General features: G+C 29.1%; 7 protein-coding genes across 8 annotated transcripts; 4 read left to right on the forward strand and 3 right to left on the reverse strand.

Annotated features, from left to right (window-relative positions):
• Positions 1-513: 513 nt before the first annotated feature.
• LOC138179808 (uncharacterized) lies at positions 514-1,122 on the reverse strand. The gene is made up of 2 exons (XM_069112951.1): positions 1,107-1,122; positions 514-1,043 (listed from the first exon to the last, which is right to left on the reverse strand). Exons 1-2 carry the CDS (start codon positions 1,120-1,122, stop codon positions 514-516), a joined length of 546 nt encoding a protein of 181 aa, XP_068969052.1.
• Positions 1,123-3,017: 1,895 nt separating this feature from the next.
• p115 (general vesicular transport factor p115) lies at positions 3,018-7,417 on the forward strand. 2 transcript variants are annotated; one of them, XM_069112371.1, is made up of 12 exons: positions 3,018-3,439; positions 3,666-3,894; positions 3,975-4,231; positions 4,326-4,527; positions 4,601-4,752; positions 4,868-5,058; positions 5,141-5,313; positions 5,409-5,836; positions 5,914-6,094; positions 6,167-6,351; positions 6,438-6,789; positions 6,881-7,417. In XM_069112371.1, the coding sequence occupies exons 1-12, from the start codon at positions 3,362-3,364 to the stop codon at positions 6,892-6,894; spliced, it is 2,442 nt and encodes an 813-aa protein (XP_068968472.1). In that variant the 5' UTR covers positions 3,018-3,361; the 3' UTR covers positions 6,895-7,417. The 2 variants fall into 2 exon arrangements, with proteins under 2 accessions (XP_068968472.1, XP_068968471.1); XM_069112370.1 differs by having other exon boundaries at positions 3,020-3,439; positions 6,438-6,797.
• Positions 7,322-11,023, reverse strand: ND-75 (NADH dehydrogenase (ubiquinone) 75 kDa subunit). Its single transcript, XM_069112372.1, has 12 exons — positions 10,865-11,023; positions 10,463-10,660; positions 10,258-10,365; positions 9,754-10,119; positions 9,452-9,673; positions 9,250-9,385; positions 8,797-9,149; positions 8,498-8,683; positions 8,221-8,410; positions 7,964-8,139; positions 7,721-7,855; positions 7,322-7,641 (listed from the first exon to the last, which is right to left on the reverse strand). The coding sequence occupies exons 2-12, from the start codon at positions 10,628-10,630 to the stop codon at positions 7,492-7,494; spliced, it is 2,190 nt and encodes a 729-aa protein (XP_068968473.1). The 5' UTR covers positions 10,631-10,660; positions 10,865-11,023; the 3' UTR covers positions 7,322-7,491.
• A 556-nt stretch (positions 11,024-11,579) lies between these two features.
• eEF1beta (elongation factor 1-beta) lies at positions 11,580-12,868 on the forward strand. Its single transcript, XM_069112378.1, has 3 exons — positions 11,580-11,754; positions 12,138-12,565; positions 12,647-12,868. Exons 1-3 carry the CDS (start codon positions 11,675-11,677, stop codon positions 12,799-12,801), a joined length of 663 nt encoding a protein of 220 aa, XP_068968479.1. The 5' UTR covers positions 11,580-11,674; the 3' UTR covers positions 12,802-12,868.
• Positions 12,869-15,594: 2,726 nt separating this feature from the next.
• On the forward strand, positions 15,595-17,591 carry LOC138179531 (invertebrate-type lysozyme 3). Its single transcript, XM_069112385.1, has 4 exons — positions 15,595-15,808; positions 16,560-16,745; positions 17,185-17,258; positions 17,350-17,591. Exons 1-4 carry the CDS (start codon positions 15,739-15,741, stop codon positions 17,488-17,490), a joined length of 471 nt encoding a protein of 156 aa, XP_068968486.1. The 5' UTR covers positions 15,595-15,738; the 3' UTR covers positions 17,491-17,591.
• Positions 17,579-21,299, reverse strand: LOC138179528 (nucleolar MIF4G domain-containing protein 1 homolog). The gene is made up of 9 exons (XM_069112381.1): positions 21,159-21,299; positions 20,603-21,065; positions 19,971-20,491; positions 19,629-19,913; positions 19,363-19,550; positions 19,071-19,246; positions 18,635-18,987; positions 18,136-18,267; positions 17,579-18,065 (listed from the first exon to the last, which is right to left on the reverse strand). The coding sequence occupies exons 2-9, from the start codon at positions 21,027-21,029 to the stop codon at positions 17,775-17,777; spliced, it is 2,373 nt and encodes a 790-aa protein (XP_068968482.1). The 5' UTR covers positions 21,030-21,065; positions 21,159-21,299; the 3' UTR covers positions 17,579-17,774.
• A 148-nt stretch (positions 21,300-21,447) lies between these two features.
• On the forward strand, positions 21,448-24,867 carry LOC138179529 (mitochondrial-processing peptidase subunit alpha). Its single transcript, XM_069112383.1, has 11 exons — positions 21,448-21,557; positions 21,679-21,929; positions 22,004-22,083; positions 22,155-22,340; positions 22,544-22,636; positions 22,711-22,883; positions 23,043-23,178; positions 23,258-23,466; positions 23,534-23,699; positions 23,799-23,931; positions 24,246-24,867. Exons 1-11 carry the CDS (start codon positions 21,502-21,504, stop codon positions 24,422-24,424), a joined length of 1,662 nt encoding a protein of 553 aa, XP_068968484.1. The 5' UTR covers positions 21,448-21,501; the 3' UTR covers positions 24,425-24,867.
• The last annotated feature ends 30 nt before the right edge of the window (positions 24,868-24,897 follow it).

A 24,897-nucleotide genomic window follows, 5' to 3' on the forward strand; every position in this document is an offset into this window, starting at 1 on the left:
CACTGCATCCACTTCGGCTATTTCCGTTTCTTGCCGTTCGGTTATCTTCGGTTCTTAATACCGCTTTCCTTCGACATCTCTTTCCTTCCGATCAACTAAACGACCTAAACAGCCCATTTCAACTTAATCGCGTAGCCTACTGCTATTTACAACGTTACTATCTTTTTCTTATGTCTTATTTATTTCAATCCATATTCTATTATCAATTTCTCAGAACTGTTATAATTTTATTGCTTATGTACAATCGTTGCTAATTTGTTATTAGCCAATAATAAATTTAATTGATTGTAATTTTCATTTCATGATACATCTTATTCCGTACACAATCACTGATGTATTTTTCAATTAATTTAGATTGGTTATTCATTTTGCTTCGTGTATATATATACACTTGATAAATTCATTTCCAACGCTTTAACACTTCAACAATTAATTGATTATCAGATTGATCAGAATTAATTATCCGAAAAGTATCTGCAATCATCCTTTTGACCAACTTTTTCGTATTTACATCTATATGTGTATGTATACGTATAAATGTTCAGATTTCTTTTTGTTTATTCTATTACTGTTGTTCGATGATTCATCTTTTAGAAGTTTTATCTTATTCTTAAGGTAGGTCACCAGTATCTGTTTTGTTCTTTTGTATGAATGTTCAGTTTTCTTTTTGTTTATTCTATTGCTGTTGTTCGATGATTCATCTTTTAGAAGTTTTATCTTATTCTTAAGGTAGGTCACCAGTATCTGTTTTGTTCCTTTGTATGAATGTTCAGTTTTCTTTTTGTTTATTCTATTGCTGTTGTTCGATGATTCATCTTTTAGAAGTTTTATCTTATTCTTAAGGTAGGTCACCAGTATCTGTTTTGTTCTTTTGTACGAATGTTCAGTTTTCTTTTTGTTTATTCTATTGCTGTTGTTCGATGATTCATCTTTTAGAAGTTTCATCTTATTCTTAAGGTAGGTCACCAGTATCTGTTTTGTTCTTTTGTACAAATGTTCAGTTTTCTTTTTGTTTATTCTATTGTTATTTTTCGATGATTCATCTTTTAGAAGTTTTATCTTATTCTTAAGTATCTGTTTTGTTCTTTTGTACACCTAGTACTTACCTTTTTTATGAATCATTTAATATGCAGAGCAAATGTTTTATTATCTTGCATCATCACATTATTTTACTATCGGTGCATGAAATACAACTAGTGTCAGTATTAGTGAAAATAAAAATAAAAATGTATAATAATTCGTTAGGAAACGTAATTCTAGATTTCTTGATATATACATACAGATATTTAAATATGTATGTATATAGGTATCGTGAGTCTAAAATCATAGAAAATCGTGTCCGTGTAAGAAAACAAAATTGTACGTTGTTGTATCTTTTAATGTTGTCAGTTTTGCACATAATTTCTTTTTATTATTTTTATGTTTTATATTTAATATGTAATCAGAGAAATATATTTTTCCGTTAGTGATTAGGAAAATTTTGCATAAATTATATTGTATTTATAATACGATAAAATGAGTATTGAAATGAGTAGTAAAATTACTATCAAGACTCTCATCGATAAAAATGATAGTGTGAATTGAAACTGTAATGAAAATTTATCTTTTTTTTCATATTGTTCTATTTCATCTTTTCATCATTTTATGTTTACACATGTGTACCAAAAACGAAGCTGTAAAAAGATTAAAACAAGATACAAGTTATAATTCGTTCATTGATGTTTCTTAGTTTAAACAAATAAAGCATAGAATGAAATGCAGATCTGATTATTCATTGCATGAGTAAATCATTAAAATTTTATCGTAATCCCATCATTAATACGACCCTGCGCTTGTTTTTCATCGCGATATTCCAAAGTAGCATAATAATAGATTGCAAATATATCTTTTAATCCGTTTACTCCCCGTGAATAATGCATATACAGTATTCGAGTGCAGTATACTTATCCATATTTCAAATACTTTGCTCTTCTTGTGTCTTAGTCTTTATCTAGTCTCCATAAAAATAGAACTGACAACATGAGCAATGCGATTACTTTTCTATCACATATACATATGTATATACGTGTCTTGATTATACTGCATTATATATAATTATTCATATATTTTATTTACGTATTTAGATAATGTTAAGGTATTTAGTTATATATGTTTGTTCATTCGCAATGTCCATCGAAAGCTATTAATAAGTAGTAAAATTGTTCAAGAAGAAGTAAATGGACAAATTGGCTGCTATTGCTGATTTAATTAATAAAACTAACTATATTTGTGTTATTCACATGATGAGAAATGGATAATATTTTACTTTGGACGAATAATGATGGAACATAGACCTTCGATTTTTTTTTCTTATGATGTAATGTCAATGAGGATTGCTTTGACTTTGACAATTCCTTACGTCAGCCTCGGATTGAAACAACGAAATTGTTTTCACATATTACATAATTTTGTTACCTTGGCATGTATAAATAATCTTATAATTGGTAAATAAGTCGGTTAATTTTACAACATAATAATTCCATTTTAATCATTGAAAACCATATTTTATTGTTTTTTTAAGTAGTCGACATGTACATATATGTGCGTATGTTTGTACATATACATGAATTTTATTTTATATTCCAAAATTATTTAAACATCCTTTAATCGGTTTTATTTTTAATTTAGTTATATAATACCCGTAGCATTGTAAACTTGATTACATGTGTGCATGTACATTTTTTTACATGGGACACAATCACGTTCATCGATTATTTGAGCAGTAATTTCTTACTTAAATCGATGCAAATATTTGTTCGTAATTACAAAATCTATTGTTCTTAAATTGCACAAAAAACGTTTCCGAACCAACGAGTTTATTGTAACCATACACATACATATTTTACAGCAGATATGCGATCTCTTTAGATTCTGAATTACTCGACTGAAAAGGAGTCTATTATTTAAATTTATTCAAACTACTAGTTTTTCGTAAATTTTGCACGTTGATAAACGAATTAAATATTAGACGTTTTTGTAAAATAAATGATAAAACCCGAGATACAAAATGGAACTATATGTTTTAAAAGCAGTAAGAAAAGAAATTATGTGAAATGAAAAGCGTTATTTAATATGTAAAATTTGAAAGGCTTTATTGACAAATTAAATTTTCGACATTTTACCGTCTATTAAAAATTCTATTCTTAAATGTATCAATTGTTTCAAGGTTACTTAAGGTTATAGTAGGTTATAGTGAAAGTTAGCGTTACTAACGCCCCCTATTAGACATTACTTGTTTCAGTAAGTTCTGCAAATACGTAAGAAAAATGTCGATGACACTGTATGACGTGTAGTTTACAATTGTCAAGTTGTCAGCTGCAAAATGGAATATTTTAAAAGTAGATTAAAGTCTGTCTTAGGTTCTGCATCTGTAGAAAACGAACCATCGAGTATTGAAACGGTATTTCAAACTTTTTAATCGATTTATTTAATATTTTTGTTTTTTTATCTTCCTGACTGCAACACATGGTAGTAACAATGTTTGCATAAGAAAAGTAAAAATTGAGTCGGAATATTTTGAGATACACTAAAATATTTCTATCTCTGCCTTTTCGTTTTCATACGTTTTTTTTCATTGTTTTTCTTTTTGCATCATTCACACCTTTTTCATTGGAGTAATCACACAGGTAGAGCGACTGATAGACAGGTTACAATCGTCGATGTTGTTGGATGACAGACGAGATGCTTGTCGTGCACTTAAAGCTCTTTCGCGCACTTATCGTATCGAAGTGGGAGCTCAAGGAATGTGTGCATTACGACAAATTTTAGAAATGGACAGGACTGATTGTGAAATCATTGGTTTAGCACTTGATACACTTTGTAATATAACAAATCCTAAAGCATTTGATGAAGAAGGTAAAAATTTCATGTAGTTGTATCGATCAATTTTGCTTGCACACGTTTTACTACTACTTTTATGCAAATATTATTTTCAGTGGATCAGTATTGGCCCAATATCAAAGTGGGAGAAGAATTTACAGAAATATTTATTAAAGACACAGATAGCGTGGGATTAATTTTAACACTCTTGGAAGAATTTGAATTCAAAGTTAGGTGGCCGGCATTAAAGTTATTGATGAATTTGTCAACTAATAGATTAAAGGATATACAAGAAATAATTTTAGTTAGTCCCATGGGTGTATCTAAACTGATGGATCTCCTTAGTGATAGTAGAGAAGTCATACGTAACGATGTACATTTCTATAAGCTTGCACTGCATATAACTTTTTTATATAATTACAATGTTATTATACTATAGTTGTAAAACATATTTTATAATGTTGTAGGTTTTATTGCTTCTTATTCAATTAACAAAAGCTAATGCAAATATTCAAAAAATTGTTGCTTTTGAAAATGCGTTTGATCGTATTTTCGATGTTATTGCACAAGAGGGCAATGTAGAAGGTGGTATTGTTGTGGAAGATTGTCTATTATTAATGTTAAATCTTCTAAGGGGTAATGTAAGCAACCAAAATTTTTTTAAAGAAGGTAATATACAACTAGATACATGTTATGTTAAATATAAATATGATAATGTAAATAGTATAATACTATGTCTTAGGCAGTTATATTCAAAAATTAACACCAATGTTTCAAATATCATCCGAACTTGATGACAATCCTCTAAGCACATGGAGTCCACAGAAGGTATCAAACATTCATTGCATGGTTCAAGTCATTCGTGCATTGGTAACACCAAGCGGATCTGCTCAGGTAAGTGTTCAGGTATACAAATAATGCAACATATAAAAACAATTGTTTTACTTATTTTATATATATATATATATAAAATAAATATATATATATATATATATACATACATGTAAAGGCAGTATCGAATTGTCAACACATTATGAGAGCCTGTGGTCTTCTACAAGCTTTGTGTAACATATTGATGGCTAATGGTGTACCTGCGGATGTACTGACTGAGACTATTAATACAGTGGCTGAAGTTATTAGGGGAAATTCCAGTAACCAAGAATTTTTAGCTGGAGTAATGGCACCTAGCAATCCTCCTAGGTATTTTTATGTATATATCATATATTTTAAATATCATAAATTTACCGTATTAACACATTTCTAACACTCATAATTCATTTAGACCTGCAATTGTTGTCTTACTTATGTCTATGGTGAATGAAAAGCAACCATTTGCTTTAAGATGTTCTGTTCTCTACTGCTTTCAATGTTTTTTATATAAAAATGAAACAGGACAAACTCAGCTTATTCAAACTTTGTTACCTCAGGGAAATGAAATGCCATCATTGACGACAGGTTTGTGAAAAGCTATTTTCATGTTTATTTTACAAATAATTTTATATTGCAATATATACTGAACCAGAAAAATTTTACGAACATAATATTGCTAGGACAGTTGTTATGTGGAGGTTTATTTTCCTCTGATTCCTTATCGAATTGGTTTTCTGCCGTGGCATTGTCTTATGCATTGATCGACGACAATACACAGAAGGAACAATTGTTACGTGTATTACTTGCAACAAATATTGGAAAACCACCAGTGACCTTGATGCAACAATGTGTCATGTTACTGCAACAGGGCAATAAAATACAATGCAAATTAGGTCTTCTAATACTACTTTGCAGATGGATTGCACATTGTCTAACTGCTGTTAAATCATTCTTGCTTATTGATTCATCCATAGCTTATTTAACAGCTCTATTATCATCACAGGAGAATAACGATGATTTGCAAGAAACATTGTTACAAAGTATGTGCGCCATACTTATTGGGTTGTGTGTACATTTTAATGATAATAGTATTTCTAACTACACAAAGGTAACACCAAAGACAAAAGAAATAAGACATATTTGTAATGCTAACATTATATCCTATATTTTTGTTCTATCTTTTAGGAAAAATTATGTAATTTAATCGAAAATAGAATAGGATTAGAAAGATTTCAAGATGCTATCGGTGGTCTTGCTAGACACGAGGTGTATTCTAGAACTTTAAAACATCCTCAACCCTCGGCGAAGAATCCTTCTGAACTTTTATTAGATCATGAATTTTGTAGACTATCAAAAACGTTGGAGGGTAATTATCATATTTATGATTCATTCTGTTAATATAAGCTATGAAAATTGCAACTATGTGTGTACTTTATAGGTGTGATCATAAAGTCAGTTTTAGACGGAAGTAGTTTGCATCATAAAAATGAGATTACAACACCTACTTTGTCAGACTCTGTTTTAGTAGCTCAATATAAAGAGCTTATTCGAGACCAAGATTTTCAAATACAAAAGCTGAATCAACTTACGGAATCACTCGTAAAAGAAAAAAACGAACTTGAAGTATGGTATACAGTACATTTTCATGGATAATGTTTTGTTTACGAGATGGTATTTGTGAATTTTTAATTGATATTTACTTAATGTAGGCACAAGTACACGATCTTCGATCAACTATTAGTCATTTAAAGGATCAAAATTTAGTTTTACGAGCAGCACAAACTAATTTACAATCGGAAGAAAGTGAATCCAATAGTGTTATAATCAACGAAGGTTGCACAAAAGAGGCAGAAAAATATAAAACTGTGATTGCAGAGTTAGAAATTCGTTTAGTAGAATATGCTTCAATGGTAAAAAAATATGAAACTGACTTCGAACGTAAGTTAAAAGAAAAATCTGAGGAATTAGAAAAAATGAAGAAAGACCAAGAAGATCTTTTAGAACTTTTAGCAGAAGATGAAAGTAAAATTATGCGTTACGAAGAAAAATTGGCTGCATTAGGTGAGAAAGTATGTAATTTTGTTAAAATATTTTCTGTTGGATAAAAGCCCTATAAAAGGTAATAATTTTAATATTTGTTCTTTTCTCTTAGATCGAGACGGATGAAAGTTCTATTGAATTAGACACCGATGATCAAGCAGAATCCAACAATCTTGTCGATCGTATTGAATGATTGATATCGCCTTAAAACTCGAAAACTCTTACAATAGACTAATAGCAGTTCAAAAAGACTCTTATTTCGATGATATTTTTTATTGTTTTTTTCACATTTTCTTCCTATCTGTTTGTTTAAAATAATAATAAATCAATGTATTGTGATAATACGATAAATTATAAATATTAGCAAGAATCTAAATCACCGATAAATATTTGAATTACATTAAAAACACATACGAGAATTCATCGAACATAATAATTTACTTAAATTAATGTTTTAATCCTAATTCAATTTATATCTCAACCATCACATAGTAATAAAAAAATATTAAATTTTATCAGCTGCAAACATAACAAAAAAATAACAATTCTAACATTCCATGTAATTGATATTCAGTCTGTATATTCTGTTAAATTAAATAGTACTTACATATCTTTAAAATAAAATATCATAAAAGTATCATACCTTTAATATATTTTCATATACTATTATATATTGCCATAAAATACGTTTTGCTATTTATATTCATAATTAAAATTTCTAATCTATAAGGTACTTTCTCTTTGCTTCATAACTGCTTGGACACATTTTGCCATTGTTTGTGATGCACGAGATATCACATCAGTCATGAAAAAATGATCTAACGTTTTTTGTTTAACTTCCAATGGATTGGAAGACAAGGAACCTGATATTTCCTAAAAAAGGGAGCAAGATAAGTATAAAATTATTAAAGTGTGTTCGATTATTATTTATTTATAACATTCATGTATTTACCTTTGATAATTCTAATGCTTGAGCAAAATAATTAGCCGGTTCTACGTTACCATATCTAACTAAATGCGGCGCTATTTCTTCCAATCTAGATCTTACTTCGGTCAGATTATCATAAGGCAAACATACCCCGCAAATCTATGAAAATATTGTTTTATTAATTATTTTTTTCCTTGCATTTTCTTATATAGGAGCATGTTAACTTTCAATTTCATATATAAAAGAACGATAACTTTAATTAATTACTTCAGAAAGTGCTCGTATGATCTTCCAATCTGGTCGTGCCATACCCGGTGGTGTAATTGCAGCACAGGTTTGTTGTGCACGACCTTCCGTATTCACGTATGTTGCAACTTTTTCTGTGTATGCAGCTCCAGGAAGTATAGCATCTGCGATCGAAGCTCCTTCGTCACCGTGACTACCTAAATCGTCGTTAATTAAAATCGTTATTCATTCAGTTTGACTGTTGAAATTGCTATTATAAAATAATGATTTCTATGTACCTATGTATATAATAAATGTATTCATAAAGTCTTCTTTCTTGATATTTGTATCATCAGCTCCTAATAAAAAGAGAATGTTTGGTTGTTGTTCTTTAACTTCCTCAACAGTTGATGAATAACCCACATCTAAAGCTGCCACTTGTGATGCATTTGTATGAAGAATATTTAATATCTTCCATTCTTTAGGAGCCTATTAAAGAATACTTGTGTATATTATCAAACTATTATTATGTATATGACTATAATAACAAAAGTAATTTTATCAGTTTTCTCTTACTTTTGTTTTTTCTCCTAAAGCTTGAGCCAACAATTGCGTCTCAGATAAAATTTTTGCTCCATCTTTTCTCATCAATTGCTCAACACCCAGGATGATTAAAGGTTTTTTTGCAGACCTCAAAATGTTCCAAAACGAATGAGTACTGTTTCTTAACTGTGTTATAATTTCTGGCGATTGACCTAAATGCTAATATTGAAATAAATTAATTGATTTTTTAAATAATTAATCATTTTTTAACTAATAAGTGCAAATAAAATGTATTCATATATTACCAGAGTATTACAAGATTCTATACATACCTCATGATCATAAGTTAAATCTATATTTGGACCAATTACAGCAATGGTCTGTTCACCATGAATATATCCTTTCCTTAAACGGGTATTCACTAATGGTGCTTCGTACCTCGGATTAGTACCAATCAATAATACAACATCAGCCTCTTCTACTGCAGCAATTGTATTGTTTAGTAGATAACTACTTCTTATGTCAATACCTGTGCCTTGTTTTGGAAAACCCTGCTCTGTTGCAAGAGTTTCACCACCAAGTCTATTTACTAAATCTTTCAGGGCCACAAGAGCTTCAGCATCAGCTAATTTTCCAGCAATGGCAGCACATTTATTTGGAGCTGCATTCTGAATAGCTCGAGCAGCTAACAAAGAGTATATTGTCTCAATATAACAAAAATACTATCTACTTTAAAGAAAACCAAAATAAAAATAAAAAATTGAAAATATTTTTTAAAGAAATACTTGTAATAAGAGCATCTTCCCATTCAACAGCTTCTAATTTGCCATTAATTTTTACCATAGGAGTTATAAGCCGTTGACGCTTTAATCCATCATAAGAGAATCGTGCTTTATCAGACAACCACTCTTCATTTATTTCCTATATAGTATGTAATCATTAAGATTTATAAATATATTTAATCAATAATTATTGTGTTAATAATACCTCATTCACTCTTGGTAAAATTCTTAAAACTTCACCCGTTCTATGTGATATCACTATATTACTGCCGACAGCATCAAGAATATCGATACTGTCTGTACGACGTGTCTCCCATGGGCGGGCAACAAAAGCATAAGGTTTACTTGTTAATGCTCCAACAGGGCATAAGTCGATAATGTTTCCAGATAATTCAGACAGAAACATTTTTGCTACATATGTTCCTACCTATTAGGGTATAATTTAAAAATAACAGTTCAAATAGCAGGACTCAAGATAACAGTATACAAACTGTCATTTGAACATACTTGCATATCATTTCCACGGCCCGTAGTTCCTAAATCATCAATACCAGCTACTTCAGATGCAAAACGAATGCATCGTGTGCAATGAATACAACGTGTCATAATTGTTTTTATTAAAGGACCAATATCCTTGTCTTCTACTGCACGTTTGCCACTATAGTTGATGTCAACAAAACGGCTTCGATCACTGCCAAATGCCATGCTTTGATCTTGTAAATCACATTCACCACCTTGATCACAGATAGGGCAATCTAAAGGATGATTTACTAATAAAAACTCCATGACACCTTCTCGAGCTTTACGAGTTAAATCAGAATTGGTTTTAACTCTCCATCCTTTCATCACAGGCATGGCACAAGCTGCAACAGGCTAAACATTTGTATGACACAGGTTACAAATACATAATATTTTAATTGAAATGCACTACATATTTGTATATGTCTGTGTTCGCACATGCATCTACATATATGTATGTATAGTTTATATTAAAAAGCAACCAATACATACCTTAATCTGTTTTTCAATTTCCACAAGACACATTCTACAATTTCCTGCCACAGCTAAACGTTCATGATAACAAAATCTTGGGATTTCTACTCCTACTTTTGCAGCTGCCTAGACATATAGAATAAAACAAAGATGTTTAAAGTTTAAGCATAGTAGTTGTACAAGTAATAATATATAAGAATGATGTACAAATGACATTTCATACTTGCAGAACGGTCGTTCCAGGTGGAACCTGAACTGGCTTATCATCTATGAATACTTCCACTAATTCTTGTTGAAACTTAGATGATGTTGTATGCAGTCCCGCGGTAGAAAGTCTACCATTCTGTATTCCCGCGGTCAATCTTATCACGGGTAATCTTAACATTTTCATTCGATTATTCCGTTACGCGTTGATGTTATACTGTTATGTAAGAAAATGTCACAGTTTCAAACTTTCATCGACGGATATAATAACTTAACTTATTTAATAACATAAAATCGTATTTTCTTAGTAATCGAAAAATGGACAAATCAATATATATTATGTATTAAAATAATAAAGAAGTACTCCATTATTATAAAGCATTAAATAATTTATACTACAATATATTTAATAAAAAATTACCAAATCTCCGTCCTTTCCACAAACTCCTCTTACACCCCCTTAGCGCTTAAAACAGATGTTTCGGGATAATCTATAAAATCAATCCAAAATAAGATTCGGCGCAAACAATACGTTGCTTTACTATTATATATATTTTCAAGTATTGGCAGGCTATGTGACATCGACTAATTTTTGAACACATCCTTTGCGACATCTATCAGAAAAAATTAATTTGATATAAATAATTTCTTATGTACATTGATTATATTTTACCTCGAGAAATTAGTTCCTCACGATTTACGCTTTTATAATAATTAAAGAATAATCTTTACGTACGCAGATTTAAATGCACATGTGATGCGCGCGCGCGCGCGTATATATTAATTTTCGTACAAAATTTTTAGATAAGTAAAACAATAAATATTGCAATATTAAAGTTAATTTTATAAAAAGAAAAGGGATACAATATGACGTTAATAGACTTTTTTTTGTGGACTGGAATAAAAAGTTTTAAAGGGAGAAAAAAGAAAATGAACAAAAGAAATATTCAATCGATTTATAAAATCGAAACGATTGCAATATGTAAATGAATCGTATTTGATTTTGGCAAAGTTCGAATAATTTCGCAATTAAGAAATTACAATTTAAAATTAATCGCTAGTTATTTTATTATTTCCCAAGAATAGCAGACCGGAATGACGTCATGTTGTGACGAAATAATGAACCGTCAATTTTTCTCCGTATATAATCCTACCTTCCGGTAAGCGGATAAAGGGAAGTTTATTATCAGTAACTTCGGTTAGGTGTCTTCGTTTTACTTAATTTTTCGCAATGGCTATTGGTGATCTTAAAACTGATAAGGGTATTAAAGATTTAAATTCCTATTTAGCAGAGCGTAGTTATATCGAAGGGTAAGTGTACTTTTATCTTTATAAAATTTATATTGGAATGCACGTGGTTCTTTACTTACCAATGTCTTAAAGTCATTAAAATTTTTTCTTTCTTTCTTTTTTTTGTATAATAGTTTGAATTATATTATTTTTGACTGTGTTTAATATTTATCAGTACTAAATTTTCGAAAAATATTCTTGATCTTTTAATGCATTAATTCATCGCCATTTGTATGCATATTAAAATATAATTGAACATTATATTATGACTTGGAAAGGATACGAATGTAAAAAAATAGCAAGTAATTATGTACATTATATTTATTTTTATTCGTACTATATAAAATGTGCTAAATATACATATATACTTTCAAGGAATGTCAAACAAAACTCATATTTTTAAGGTGGCAACCCACTCAAGCAGATGTAGTAGTTCTCGAAGCCTTAGGAAAGACTCCAACATCTTCGAATCCTCATGTATTAAGATGGTATAATCACATCAAATCATACGATTTAAAGACACTTCCAGGAGAAAAGAAAGCACCTGTTATCTTAAGTGGCAATAATTCTACTAACGTGGTAGCAGCCAAAAGCGAAGAAGATGATGAAGATGTGGACCTCTTTGGGTCAGACGAGGAGGAAGATGCTGAAGCTATACGACTTAGGGAGGAAAGATTAAAGGCATATGAGGAGAAAAAATCTAAGAAACCAGGACCAATTGCGAAATCCAGTGTTGTATTAGATGTTAAACCATGGGATGATGAAACTGACATGGAAGGAATGGAAAAAGTTGTGAGATCTATTCAAATGGATGGCCTAGTTTGGGGAGCATGTAAATAATTTTGTTATTTTCAAAATCATATCAAACTTAAGTCTCGCAAAATCATAAGTTTTATATATATTGTGTTTCCAGCTAAATTAGTTGCAGTGGGCTATGGCATTAATAAATTCAGGATAATGTGTGTCATAGAAGATGAGAAGGTGTCTGTAGATTGGCTGATAGAACAAATAGAAAGTTTCGAAGAGTTTGTTCAGTCTGTGGACATTGAATCGTTCAATAAACTATAAATGATTGTTTCTGACTATTATCTTTAATGTAAACTTAATAAATAATAATCATTGTTTGTATATATAATTTGTTATTGAATAAGAAAAATTAATATTGCAAATTTCAGTGGTAATATATTAGCAAAAGATTCAATTAAAGTATTTATTTTCATCATACTGCTTTGATATTTATAATAGACAATTGAAAAGAAAAAATTGATGTTTTACTTTACATATACAATTGACCCTTTAATAATACAGGTTTAAATAACGTGATATTAGATATATGAATTTTTCCATATGTGACCGCACGCTTGTTTCGAATCAATTCATTCAGCTCGTTACAACAATAACGCTATTTATGAAAAAAAGAAAGAGATTTATGGAAGAATAATATATCATAAAAGATCCGTTGTATGTTACCGATTTGTATTGAACAGATCACTTTTCGTGAGAATTTCTTAATCTGCGACTTTTATGTCTTATTTTATTATAAATACACAATAGTAAATGTAATACTATGTAGCATACAAAACAAATAATTCTTAATTGACGATAAAACGATAAACTATTGCAGTTAAATTTTCGAGGAGTCAAAAATTATACATACACGGATTTTCAGCTATTCCATTAGTCGGTGTTTCAAACTCCCACGTTGTTCAAGAATATGGTGTATTTTACTTCCATTTTTGACAAAAAGCGTGTTATTGTTTGAAAAATTTGAATATAACAAATGTATCATGTTTGGAATTATTACTTCAAATTTGATTCATGATTGTATGATAAATAACAGTTTTGAAGCTTTCTAACTAAACTATGTCTCGCTGAAGAAATCCCGATGCTTCTACATTCTACTATGAGACATACCAACGTCGATCCGTCAATATGCTTTTTCCAAGCAGACTACATAAGTACATGTGTATGTAATTCAATCATATTCATAGACTTTTTATTGGAGGTTTCTTTAACTAATCAGTCAAACAATTGGACAATTAAACAAGAATTGAAATAAAAGATCACAGGTAGCGTTAATTTAATATATAACTAATATCCCTATCCAAATTATTGTTAATATATCCCCTAATTTTTATTGTTGAAGACCGTATAAGAGTAGTCTTTCTTTACTTAGGTGTCGTTGTTACTAGAAATAAAAAATGTAGGAAGAATTCAACAAATTTAATATTATTTCTCTGTTTTTTTCTATATAGCCATTGATATAAAAAATAGATATACATTTATATATATATAACCCCAGCCTAAATCGCTGATAGGTTTCTCCTATACGTTTCTTATTCACTTACCAGGGAGTTGCTTTCAGTAAACTACTAATTTTGTAAAACTAGTTTAATAAATAGACTTGTGTGATTATAAACAATAGTAAACTTACTTATTTGTATTTCTCACTAGTACTAACTGCGTTTGATACCTTTACAATGCAAAGCTAGTTGCTAGTTGAATTCTTTGTTGATTAATTATTTTGTTATTGCTTATTTATCTATGGTCTGATTCGTACCATATCCAATAGAAGATTAAATATCGCTATGAGATATTCGGTCATACTTAAAACGGATTTCTATCCAAAATATTCGATGGATGGAATAGATTCCATCGATTAGAACAATCACCATTCTTATTCTTATTGTTGATTTATGATTACAAAGTTTCTATAATTACAGACATATTGTATCAGAGAGGATTTCCGCTCTGATTGTATGTATGTATTTATAAGTATGTACATACGTAGTATTTTAAATACATTTAGTATACAGTTCCGTTTGTCACAGATGACGTCATTTGGTAGTTCCGTTTGTTACGAATGACATCATTGTGCTCTTGCGGTAAAATTACAGTAAAACATGAAATTGCAATAAAATATATTCTTTCCTTTAGAATATGTCTTTAAAGTATTTTGTTAATATTTTGTAATTATACCAATCTCGACACCTTCGTACATTATTTCCTAATGTAATATTACATTAAGAAATGAAAGATTATATTATATTAGAACAATATAATTGTAAAATTGCAAAACATAAATGTTGGTGTCTTTAAGAAAATGAATAGTGCAATTAACGCTCAGGATTCAATGAAAAAAGAAAAGATAAGATACAGAAAGAAAGAAAAGAAAACCGTAAAAGCTTTCACAAGAAGCTTTGAGATGCTGTATCGGCTCAAAATCCGGTTTCAGAATAATTTTTGTCTCGTGAATAAATATATAATTTACGTAGTCAAGCAATATGGTATTGTAAAGAACAAAGAAGGCGGAGTAAAAGGTGTCAAGGATGATATTAAATAAATTATTAAAATAAGCAATCCTTGAGTACTTACATATATTATCAAATCTAAACCTCATACTCTTTAAACAGATTCTACTTATTTTACATCGTATTGTATAAATTACATCTATAGAAACACAATTTATATATAAAACTGTATACTTATGATCTTTCAGGATCAACTGAATGAAGTTAGAGTTTTATTACATAACATTAATAATTTTATCAATATGCATTTGTTAATTTTTAATATATTAGTTTCAGTAATTTAGATAGTCCTAAGTAACTTTTTTTTTCCAAGAACTAAAAAACATATAGATGTTTAAATGCCTACTGTAGTTGATGTATACCTATTATAATTGAAGTATGCGATACAGATCGAAATATATAATTATTGCTGTTTTGATTTGTTTTTTTTTATTTCTCTGCATGCCTTAGTGTCGCGACAAGTTGTGTTTTAAATCTTCCTTTTTCGATCACGATGTTTTCCAAGAGATAGTCCTTGCCACTGACCTTTGTTAGAATCCCCACCTCCGCAAGCAACAACGCGCGACAACTCTCTTCTATATAAAAGAGAACGTTACGAATATCGCGTGAATATTCTTCCACACATCGTGACGGTATTTCCAAACATTAACGAAAGTAGAAATTCGAACAGAAATTGATTTGTTTCTCAAGGAAGATGGCCTTTTTGTTGAACACTTTGATTATAACATTGTTATCAATCGTTGCCTTTACATCCTTGATATATGGTAAGCTACGTTTGATTTTAATAGTAAAAGAATGATTATTTATATTTTTGCTTAGCTCGAAGTTCGGAGATCATTAATTTTTGTGGATTAAATCGGCCAAATTAACTTATGTTCATAGACAATTTACATACGATTCATATTGATTGACTCTAATTATTACTGTTAGTGAACAACAGTTTAGACAGATATAAAAGGTAGCGTAAAATATCAAATCGTTTGAAATTATTTTTGATTTCTTCATTGTAAATTGATGAACAATCAAACTTCAATTATTAATATGTTTCTCAAATATTATATACTATATAAAAAGTTATTGTTTAACTTTAATTATACTTCTGTTCAAACGGCATAGAACTACAGAGAAGGTACACATTAAAGGTAAGGTGTAAAGAAGTATTGTATCAAGATTCTACCGCAGTAAAGAAATTTAAGATATTGTACAATAACTTCAAATATTTGCTTATTTATTAAAAAAAAAAAAAAAAAAGGAAGAAGAAAAAGGGGAAAAAGAATGTATAAACTCGTTAACTCAGAATCCGGTTTCATGCTACCAAGCGATCATGCAACTACATATCGACGAATGGTTGTCTTAGAATATATGAACAAGGTTCGACAAGTTTAAGCAAATTTATTTAAGATAATTAAAAAGATCTTACTGTTAATACATAATTATATCCCCTGAATGTTTTTAATCAGTTTTTCGATTTATTTAAAACTTCAAATAAACATTTTTGTTTTATAAACATAATAGGGCAAGAAGATTCGACAGGAAAAGAACCGGTATCAAGAGTATGTCTGGGATGTATATGCGAAGCTGCTTCTGGATGTAACATTACAATCGGTTGTGATGGATCCGTTTGTGGACCATTTCGTATAACATGGGCTTATTGGGCTGACGCTGGCAAACCAATTATTAACGATAGTATGACACAAGATGGTTCGTAATTATATGTGATTAAATATATAAGATGGTCTAAAAATCAATCCCAACGGTTTTTCAGGCCGATAGTCGGACAAAAAAATATTTCGAACAAAATATAATTAGATTTCATTCGATTACAAATTACACAATTAAGAATTTCAAAAAAAGGTTTATTTCGATGAAAAGTCAAGGTCACTTTTATGTTCTTAAATAGAATTATACATGTTTTTTTCACCATTCGGTGCATTTTTAATTCTCTACAAAGAAGTTTGGTATTTGGGTTGAAAAATGATTAGTTTAAGTAAAACTTACCATATGGAAGATAATTAAAGATAACGCAGTACTTTTCTGCTTTCGTTCTGAAAAATTGTGAGGCAGACTTTTAGACCATCCATTATAATTGAAAATGCAAAATAAAGCAATAGAGCAATAAAAATACTTGTTTTTCATATAGCGTATCCACGATGCGTGAACGATGTACACTGTGCAGCTCGTACAGTAGAGAATTATATGTGGAAATATGGTCAGGTACGCGCATATATATTATGCATACAAACATCCATATATACATATTATTATGCAATTGTTTACTTTCCCTTTTTCTCTATTGTTTCTATAGGACTGTAACGGTGATGGCATTATCAATTGTGATGATTATGTTCGTATTCATCAATTAGGAGCATACGGATGCACTAGTTCTTTAAACTCAAAATTCGAAAATATTTATAAGCATTGCATGCAGACTTTCCAGAACCAATAATTGGTAAACAATAATATATAAACCTTTAACTGTAAGATTATACTACACATGTATACGTGTGTGTGTTCCAATAAATTATAAAAACAAATGCATAAGAATAATTTTATTTCAAGAGAAATTTCATTTTAGACATATTTAGGAATATGTTTAAACGTATGTATTATTGATAATGCTTATTAGTTGTAAAATTAATTGATGTTTCGGTATGAAATATAAATGTTATTTATTTCGTTTCAACTATATTATTATATTTTTTAAAAAATTACTATATTTGTACTTCAAATTTAAAACTCAATTTTAGATCCATGTAAAATTAATAATTTATCTACAAATTCAGTTCTCCCCTTCAGCATTGTTTTCTGTTTATCCAAAATATTATATGAATGTATATTTTTTACTAAGAAACAATTTATAAATAAACGAAGGCTTTCTCTAAAAGTTTGTAATTGAGGAGGAACAGAGATCCTTTCAAACACTTGTATACAAGCTTGTTCATTTTCATGCAAAAGAATTCCCAACATAATTTGTCTAAGGAATTTCATAGTGTGCCTTTCTAATTCAGTAAAATGGATGACCTGCAATAGAATAATAATACATAATATTTGGAATAAGCATTTCTTAGTTACTGAAAGCTTTAGCACTTACTTTTAAAACTGACAAAGCAAGACACTTTTCAATAAGTAAATGTATTAAAAATTGTGCTAAATTAAACAATTGTTTATTGTTGTATGTTTCCAGAGTTTTTAATTTGTCCCAAAGCGTGTATTGTATTGTGAGCTGAATTAAGCAAAAATAAATTATTATAATAAAATGTGAATAAGTTATATAACATATGCATGCATAGAATGTAGGAAAAAGATTGGTCAGTTCTTCTAAGAAATAATGAAAGTCAGCAATCTTTAATTATTGTTGAATATAAACACTATCCATGCATGTTGTAGCAATACTGACATTAAAAGAATTCCACATGCACATTTATATATAACATTTTCTGTACATAATTATTGTAACTTGAAAATTAAATGTTTGATTTTCCAATAAATATTTACTTTTACATTAAGTCATATTTAATACTGAAATGTTATTTTGACTAATCTTTCTTATACATCCCATGTAAATAACTATAAAATATAATATTAAGTACTTGATACTTTCTGTTATATTCACACAACTTTTGAGCTAATATTGCATAATAAGGATTAAACTTATTTTCTTGCAAGCAGCAATGCATTAAAACATGTATGATTTCTGCTTCTTGTTGATTTTTTAAACCAAGATGATGCAGTTTTTCAAATGCATCTAAATAATCTTCAGCTGTCATAAGGATACAGAAAATATTTTTTCTTGTATCAGTATTCATTCTCTGTTTTTGTGCCAATTCCAGAATTTTTGCACCAAAATTAAGCTTATCATATTCTTTTGCATTTCCTTTATCATTCACATTACTTGAACCAGACCATGCTGATCCTATAATCCACCACTTACCACTTTCATCAGCTGTAATGAAAAATAGATAAACTTTCACCTAACTTATGTATATAAGTACATTGTGTTTTAATTGTTACAAATATATCATTTACCACGTAATAAATCCATTAGAGACACATTGAACTGTGTTATTATATTGCCTTTGCGTATTACACTTTTTATAACTTTTTTCAAATGCTCCACATGAGAAGGATCATACTGAGGTATTTTATTGATATTGTTATTTTTTATTGCTAACAAAATTTCCAACATAAATTTAATTCTTGAACTGTGTGATAAAGAAAATTATTAAGATAATTTCTAATAATTTTCGTTCTGTATGTGTGCGTGCACACGTAGGAGCGTATGTGTGTATGTATATTCGAAAAATATTAAATAACCTACTTTTCTCCATTTTCCTGACTAGCTTTTCGCTGTAGACTTTGTATAAATTCCTTTAAAGCACTTGGATCATCCTTTCTCAATGAAAATCCCACTGTTTTTAGAATAAGTAATATCAATTCAATCTCTTTTTCTGTAAACTTAGCCATCAATTTATCAAGTATCTGATAAAGGAGCTTATATCCAAATACCTACATAAAGTAAATTTAAAAAAACTATTTAACTTTATGTTTATGTTAACTTTATGTTGTTTAATCAAATTTCCATACTTTAAAATTATATAAATGTGAAATCATGAGAACAACATTATCCAATTCTTTGTTTGCTACATCTTGTAACTTTTCCATCATCTCAACAAATTGTTTAATAAGCTTTTCTAAAAAATTAGCTCCCACTTCAATACCAATATTAGCATGTAATATCGCAATTAACATCATATGCTCAGAAATAAGACGATCTGGTGTAAGTACATGTGATACTAAACTTTCAATCACTAATTCTGATAGTACATTGTTCATATTATTACGACTATTTGTCATATACATTTCTTCTATCTGTAACATTTATTTACATAACTATTGTTTGCTTTACGTATATAATTATATAATTACCTGGTTTGCTATACTATACATATTCTGTTCTGTCACTCTGTTTAAACAACCCTTTAATTGTTTTTTTAAGGAAAGCAATTTTTCATCATTAGGATTCATATTATGCATAGTAATTGCTCTTACAGCAGGTGGAACATATCTGCTAGTATTATGTATAATATTGCCTTCTTTATCTCTTTTTCTTCCATAAATATCTTCCCATGTATCTTTGTCATTGATGCCAATATTATCAGGTTTCTTAGCTTGTGCCAATTTTGTCTTTTTAGTCTTAGGTACTTTCACTTGCATAAGTCCGTCTGAATCACTGTGGTTATCAGATTGTTCTTCAACAAATGCATCAAAATCAATATTTTCATTCTTACTTTTATTAACAGTATCTGAATTGATATTTGCATATTCATTTCCTTCCACTGTTTCTGATGAATTTGTATCAAAATCAATATTAAATTCATTTTCTAAGATCTCCTTTTCTGTTTCTATGATATGTTTCCTATCTTTCTCTAAACAAAAATCTAAAAGATCTAATTATATATTTATAATTATACATTAAGGAAATTAATAACAATAACAAATAAGTTACAATGTGTACATAATTACACACAGAAATTTTAATAATAAAATGAAAAGGATACAGTCCAAACCATCTGTTACAAAAGACTTAGGAATTGTCTTATTTTTTCTTTTATTTAATTTCAATCTTTTTTCCAATTTTTTAATTTCTCTGTCCTCTATTAAATTAGCTTCATTAAGTAATTTGTGTTTTTTATTTTTCTTCTTATGTTCAAGTTCTTCAAGCTTCCTTTTTTTAATTTCTTTTGTACATTCCTTATATCCATCTTGTATTGTTTTGTCAACTAGCTCGCTATGATTTGTTTTATTATCATTGACGTACCCACGTGTAGTACGTAATTCATTTCTGTTTTTTAAATAAACTGATCTATTAATTTTCTTTTGCTGCCTGAGCTCTTTACGAATTTGTTTACGGGATTTCCCTGCTACTTTTAAAGTTGACCGTTCTACTTTCTTAGTTTTTAATTTCTTTCGTTTAAGAGAACTCATTTTTATTCTATTAAGTATTTAGGTAGGTTATGGATCCTGTCGAAATTTTACGATATAATTACTGGGCTACGTTTTTATCGTTTATTTTTTCATAAATGTAATGAAGCACAGAAGCATGAAAAAACTTACTTCTCTTACCAACTGTCTGGTTGAAGAATAAATTAAACAATTTTTATCGCTAATACTTATGACATATTTAAATAAATCATCCATTACTACGTTTTCAAGAGTTCTAGACCCGTGGCACCACTGATTCGTACGGAATTTTTATTGAACACATCTGTATAAGTAGGTTTATAAATTTATAAATATATGTTAATGTAAGTACATTTATTTAAGAGGAGACTATTTGTAGGCTATTTTTGTCCAAGTTTTTAATATTGTCCACTTAATCATTTTTCGCTTCTAAACTGTGAAGGTGACAAGTTAAGTTATATACATATAAATTAAATGATTTGATACGAACAGTAAGATGAAAATGTTAATGCAAATATCACAAAGTTCCTTGACAGTTATTTTTACTAAAAGGTAATTACTCTAAAAAGAAGAAAGAATTTTACAGCGATATAAGTATCTTTCACTTAACCTTGTCAAGCTCATATTTATAAATCAACTATTACTTTATTAAATGTAATGGTATTCTTTACAGTGCAATACGAAGAAAATCTTTTTGTTTTTTAAAAAGATGTGATTTTTCCTCCCAGAAGGTACCTAATAATAAAATAACACGAAAATCAATTGTTACACCATTTCCTCCATTAACCAAGCCAATACCTAATTTACCTAAAGCAATCTATGCTACTGCTAAAGAAGAACATCAGGTTACTAAAGTAACAGTTTTGTCAAATGGATTAAGAGTTGCCTCTGAAAATCGATTTGGCCAATTTTGTACAGTAGGTGGTAAGTACAAAAAATGTTTGTAAAAAATCTTTTATTTTAATTATTTATTTATACTATAAAATAATGTTTTACAGTATTGCTTGATTCTGGTCCTCGATATGAAATTGCATACCCCAATGGTATCTCACATTTCCTAGAAAAGTTGGCATTTGGAGTAAGATTTTTAGAATATAATGAAGAATTAGTATTCGAAGAATAAAAAAAATCAGTAATTTACTCTTTCAGTCTACCAAAACGTACAAGAATAAAGACCAAATAATGCTAGCTCTAGAAAAACATGGAGGTATATGTGATTGTCAAGCATCCAGGGATACATTTGTTTATGCAGCATCTGCAGAACGTCGTGGATTGGATACTGTTCTACAAATTTTGGGTGATATTGTTTTAAGGCCTCAAATTACAGAGGATGAGGTAAATGTTTTTATACGATATCATCTTACTTATATCACTCTATTTATAACAGAAAGTAATAATCTTTTATAAATTTCAATAAATTATAAATCAATAAATTTAGGTATATTACTTTCATAGAGTTAGACAAATTAGTATAATCATTTGTTATATGAAGATATAGAAAGAATATAAAAATTCAACCTGGATATCAAAATTTTTAGATAAATGCAGCAAGACAGATGATTCGATTTGAGTTGGAATCTTTACTTACAAGGCCAGAACAAGAGCCAATACTTATGGATATGATTCATGCGGTAAATAAAAAAAAATATTTCTGGAAAATTTTAACAATGCTCATCTAATTGTAAGTAAAATTTATTCTGCATAGGCTGCATATAGAAATAATACTCTTGGTCTTCCAAAGATTTGTCCAAAGGAAAATATTGACCATATAGATAGAAAAATATTATTTGAGTATTTAAAACATCATTACACACCACACAGGATGGTAGTAGCTGGAGTTGGTGTAGAACATGAGGACCTTGTTTTAGCAGTTCAAAAGTAATTATATGTAAAACTGTTAAGTATTCATCAATATAAATCAAAATACTACTAGATTGATTTTTGCTAATTTAAAAGCTATCTCTCATAATTTATATCATTTATGCAATTTAAGTTGTGATATTCACTGTTAGGTATAATTTATTATTGTTATTATAGATATTTCGTTGAAAAAAAATCGGTTTGGGAAGAAGAAGGAGAAAAAGAACAAAAGAAGAATAGCTCGATATCAGTAGGAAAATTTTCAAATACAGTTGACGCTTCGATTGCTCAGTATACTGGAGGTTACATACTAGTAGTTATCTCTTTAAATTAAACATACTAGTATTTTTGAATATTATTATTTAATAGTTTTAAATTGTATAATTGTATAGGAAGAATGTAATGTACCTGTGTATGCAGGACCTAGTGGTCTACCAGAATTATCACATGTAGTAATAGGTTTGGAAGGCTGTTCTCATCAAGATTCAGATTTCGTAGCAATGTGTGTTTTAAATATGATGATGGGTGGTGGTAACAGTTTCAGTGCCGGAGGTCCAGGAAAAGGAATGTATACCCGTCTGTACACGAATGTACTTAATAGGTAAAATGTGAGATAAGTTCTTATTCTTTGAAAAGCTAAGTATTGTTATAAAACAGTTATTTTGCAGGTATCATTGGTTGTATAGTGCAACTGCATACAATCACGCATATGCTGATACAGGTCTTTTTTATATTCATGCATCTTGTACACCCTCTCATGTCAGAGACATGGTAGAGGTGATCGTACATGAGATGGTTACTATGACAAATAATATTACAGATAATGAATTAGCGGTATGATTTCATTTATAAGTTCTATTGTGCACATATGTGCAATAATTATGTTTTTTTATCCACTTTTAATCTTAATTGGAGAATTTTTTAATAATGTAGAGAGCAAAGAAGCAATTGCAATCTATGTTACTTATGAATTTGGAACAAAGACCGGTTGTATTTGAAGATATTGGAAGACAAGTTTTAGCCACTGGTTCTAGAAAACGACCAGAATACTTCATACAGGCAATTGGTATTGGTCCTATATTATACTGAAGTATACGGATATTGGTTGCTCGGAACTCTCCATGGAAAATCTATTCTTTTCTCAATTCTTGATCTGATTTAGTAGTTATTTCAAAATTGATATTCGTTTTCATTATTTCAACACATCCTTTAAAAATATAGTAACTTTCCCCAAAAAATGTTGACATAAATCTCTGTTGCTACTCAAGAAATTCTTACCAGTCAATATCCTTATATGTAACTATATATAAATCATATATAAATATGAATATTACTCATTAATATATATAAACTAGCTGTATTTGTATTATTAATTTGTAGATGAGATATCGAAGGATCATATAACAAATGTAGCACGTCGTTTACTTAAATCACCACCTAGTGTAGCAGCTCGAGGGGAAGTAAGAACTGTTCCGTCGATCGGAGACATTCAAGCTGGATTAATTGACGAGCGAGGCAGATTACCTGGTTCCCGTAGTAGATTATCGCTTTTCCGCTAGATCAAAAATAATTGTTAATCTAAAGATACGTATACGTTCTTTTTAATATCATAAATCTTTGACAAAATTACTCGCACATATACATTTGTTGATTTATCATCACACAGGAATTAAATTTTTATATTTGAAATAGCATATATGTAATTTGTTAATTTATTCACGATTAACATTTCAATTTGTTTATTTTTAATTTTTCTGTGTAGTAGATATATATCCGTATATTGCACACAAATGCGTTATGTAAAAATTTATGTATACAATGTAGCAATACAAATACGAACAATGAATAACATAATTATTACATGTCATATACATTTATCAAGCTAATAGTAAAAAAGAATATATTTGTAATATCTATAATTAATAGACGAGATATTTTTGTGTCGTCTATATTATCTATTATTGTGTGATGTACTTTTAAATAAACTATTGCATAAAATAAATTTAGTATTATATTCATTCACATAGTAATA

The sequence above is a fragment of the Bombus flavifrons genome, chromosome 5 (assembly GCF_040668555.2).
Source record: "Bombus flavifrons isolate JBK064 chromosome 5, iyBomFlav1_principal, whole genome shotgun sequence".
Taxonomy (NCBI): domain Eukaryota; kingdom Metazoa; phylum Arthropoda; class Insecta; order Hymenoptera; family Apidae; genus Bombus; species Bombus flavifrons.

What these genes read in the sequence shown, in the direction of transcription:
- p115 (XM_069112370.1), top strand. Translation starts at nt 3,362, where the DNA reads ATGGAATATTTTAAAAGTAGATTAAAGTCTGTCTTAGGTTCTGCATCT. An exon ending in GTATTTCTAACTACACAAAG is followed by an intron (nt 5,837 to 5,913) that starts GTAACACCAAAG and finishes TCTATCTTTTAG; the next exon opens with GAAAAATTATGTAATTTAAT. An exon ending in ACTATCAAAAACGTTGGAGG is followed by an intron (nt 6,095 to 6,166) that starts GTAATTATCATA and finishes TGTACTTTATAG; the next exon opens with GTGTGATCATAAAGTCAGTT.
- ND-75 (XM_069112372.1), bottom strand. Translation starts at nt 10,630, where the DNA reads ATGAAAATGTTAAGATTACCCGTGATAAGATTGACCGCGGGAATACAG. An exon ending in AAATTGAAAAACAGATTAAG is followed by an intron (nt 10,120 to 10,257) that starts GTATGTATTGGT and finishes ACAAATGTTTAG; the next exon opens with CCTGTTGCAGCTTGTGCCAT. An exon ending in GGAAGATGCTCTTATTACAA is followed by an intron (nt 9,150 to 9,249) that starts GTATTTCTTTAA and finishes ACTCTTTGTTAG; the next exon opens with CTGCTCGAGCTATTCAGAAT.
- eEF1beta (XM_069112378.1), top strand. Translation starts at nt 11,675, where the DNA reads ATGGCTATTGGTGATCTTAAAACTGATAAGGGTATTAAAGATTTAAAT. An exon ending in GAGCGTAGTTATATCGAAGG is followed by an intron (nt 11,755 to 12,137) that starts GTAAGTGTACTT and finishes CATATTTTTAAG; the next exon opens with GTGGCAACCCACTCAAGCAG. An exon ending in TGGCCTAGTTTGGGGAGCAT is followed by an intron (nt 12,566 to 12,646) that starts GTAAATAATTTT and finishes TTGTGTTTCCAG; the next exon opens with CTAAATTAGTTGCAGTGGGC.
- LOC138179531 (XM_069112385.1), top strand. Translation starts at nt 15,739, where the DNA reads ATGGCCTTTTTGTTGAACACTTTGATTATAACATTGTTATCAATCGTT. An exon ending in CTTTACATCCTTGATATATG is followed by an intron (nt 15,809 to 16,559) that starts GTAAGCTACGTT and finishes TAAACATAATAG; the next exon opens with GGCAAGAAGATTCGACAGGA. An exon ending in ATATGTGGAAATATGGTCAG is followed by an intron (nt 17,259 to 17,349) that starts GTACGCGCATAT and finishes TTGTTTCTATAG; the next exon opens with GACTGTAACGGTGATGGCAT.
- LOC138179528 (XM_069112381.1), bottom strand. Translation starts at nt 21,029, where the DNA reads ATGAGTTCTCTTAAACGAAAGAAATTAAAAACTAAGAAAGTAGAACGG. An exon ending in TGTAACAGATGGTTTGGACT is followed by an intron (nt 20,492 to 20,602) that starts GTATCCTTTTCA and finishes ATATATAATTAG; the next exon opens with ATCTTTTAGATTTTTGTTTA. An exon ending in CACATTTATATAATTTTAAA is followed by an intron (nt 19,551 to 19,628) that starts GTATGGAAATTT and finishes TACTTTATGTAG; the next exon opens with GTATTTGGATATAAGCTCCT.
- LOC138179529 (XM_069112383.1), top strand. Translation starts at nt 21,502, where the DNA reads ATGAAAATGTTAATGCAAATATCACAAAGTTCCTTGACAGTTATTTTT. An exon ending in TTATGGATATGATTCATGCG is followed by an intron (nt 22,637 to 22,710) that starts GTAAATAAAAAA and finishes TATTCTGCATAG; the next exon opens with GCTGCATATAGAAATAATAC. An exon ending in ATACTTCATACAGGCAATTG is followed by an intron (nt 23,932 to 24,245) that starts GTATTGGTCCTA and finishes ATTAATTTGTAG; the next exon opens with ATGAGATATCGAAGGATCAT.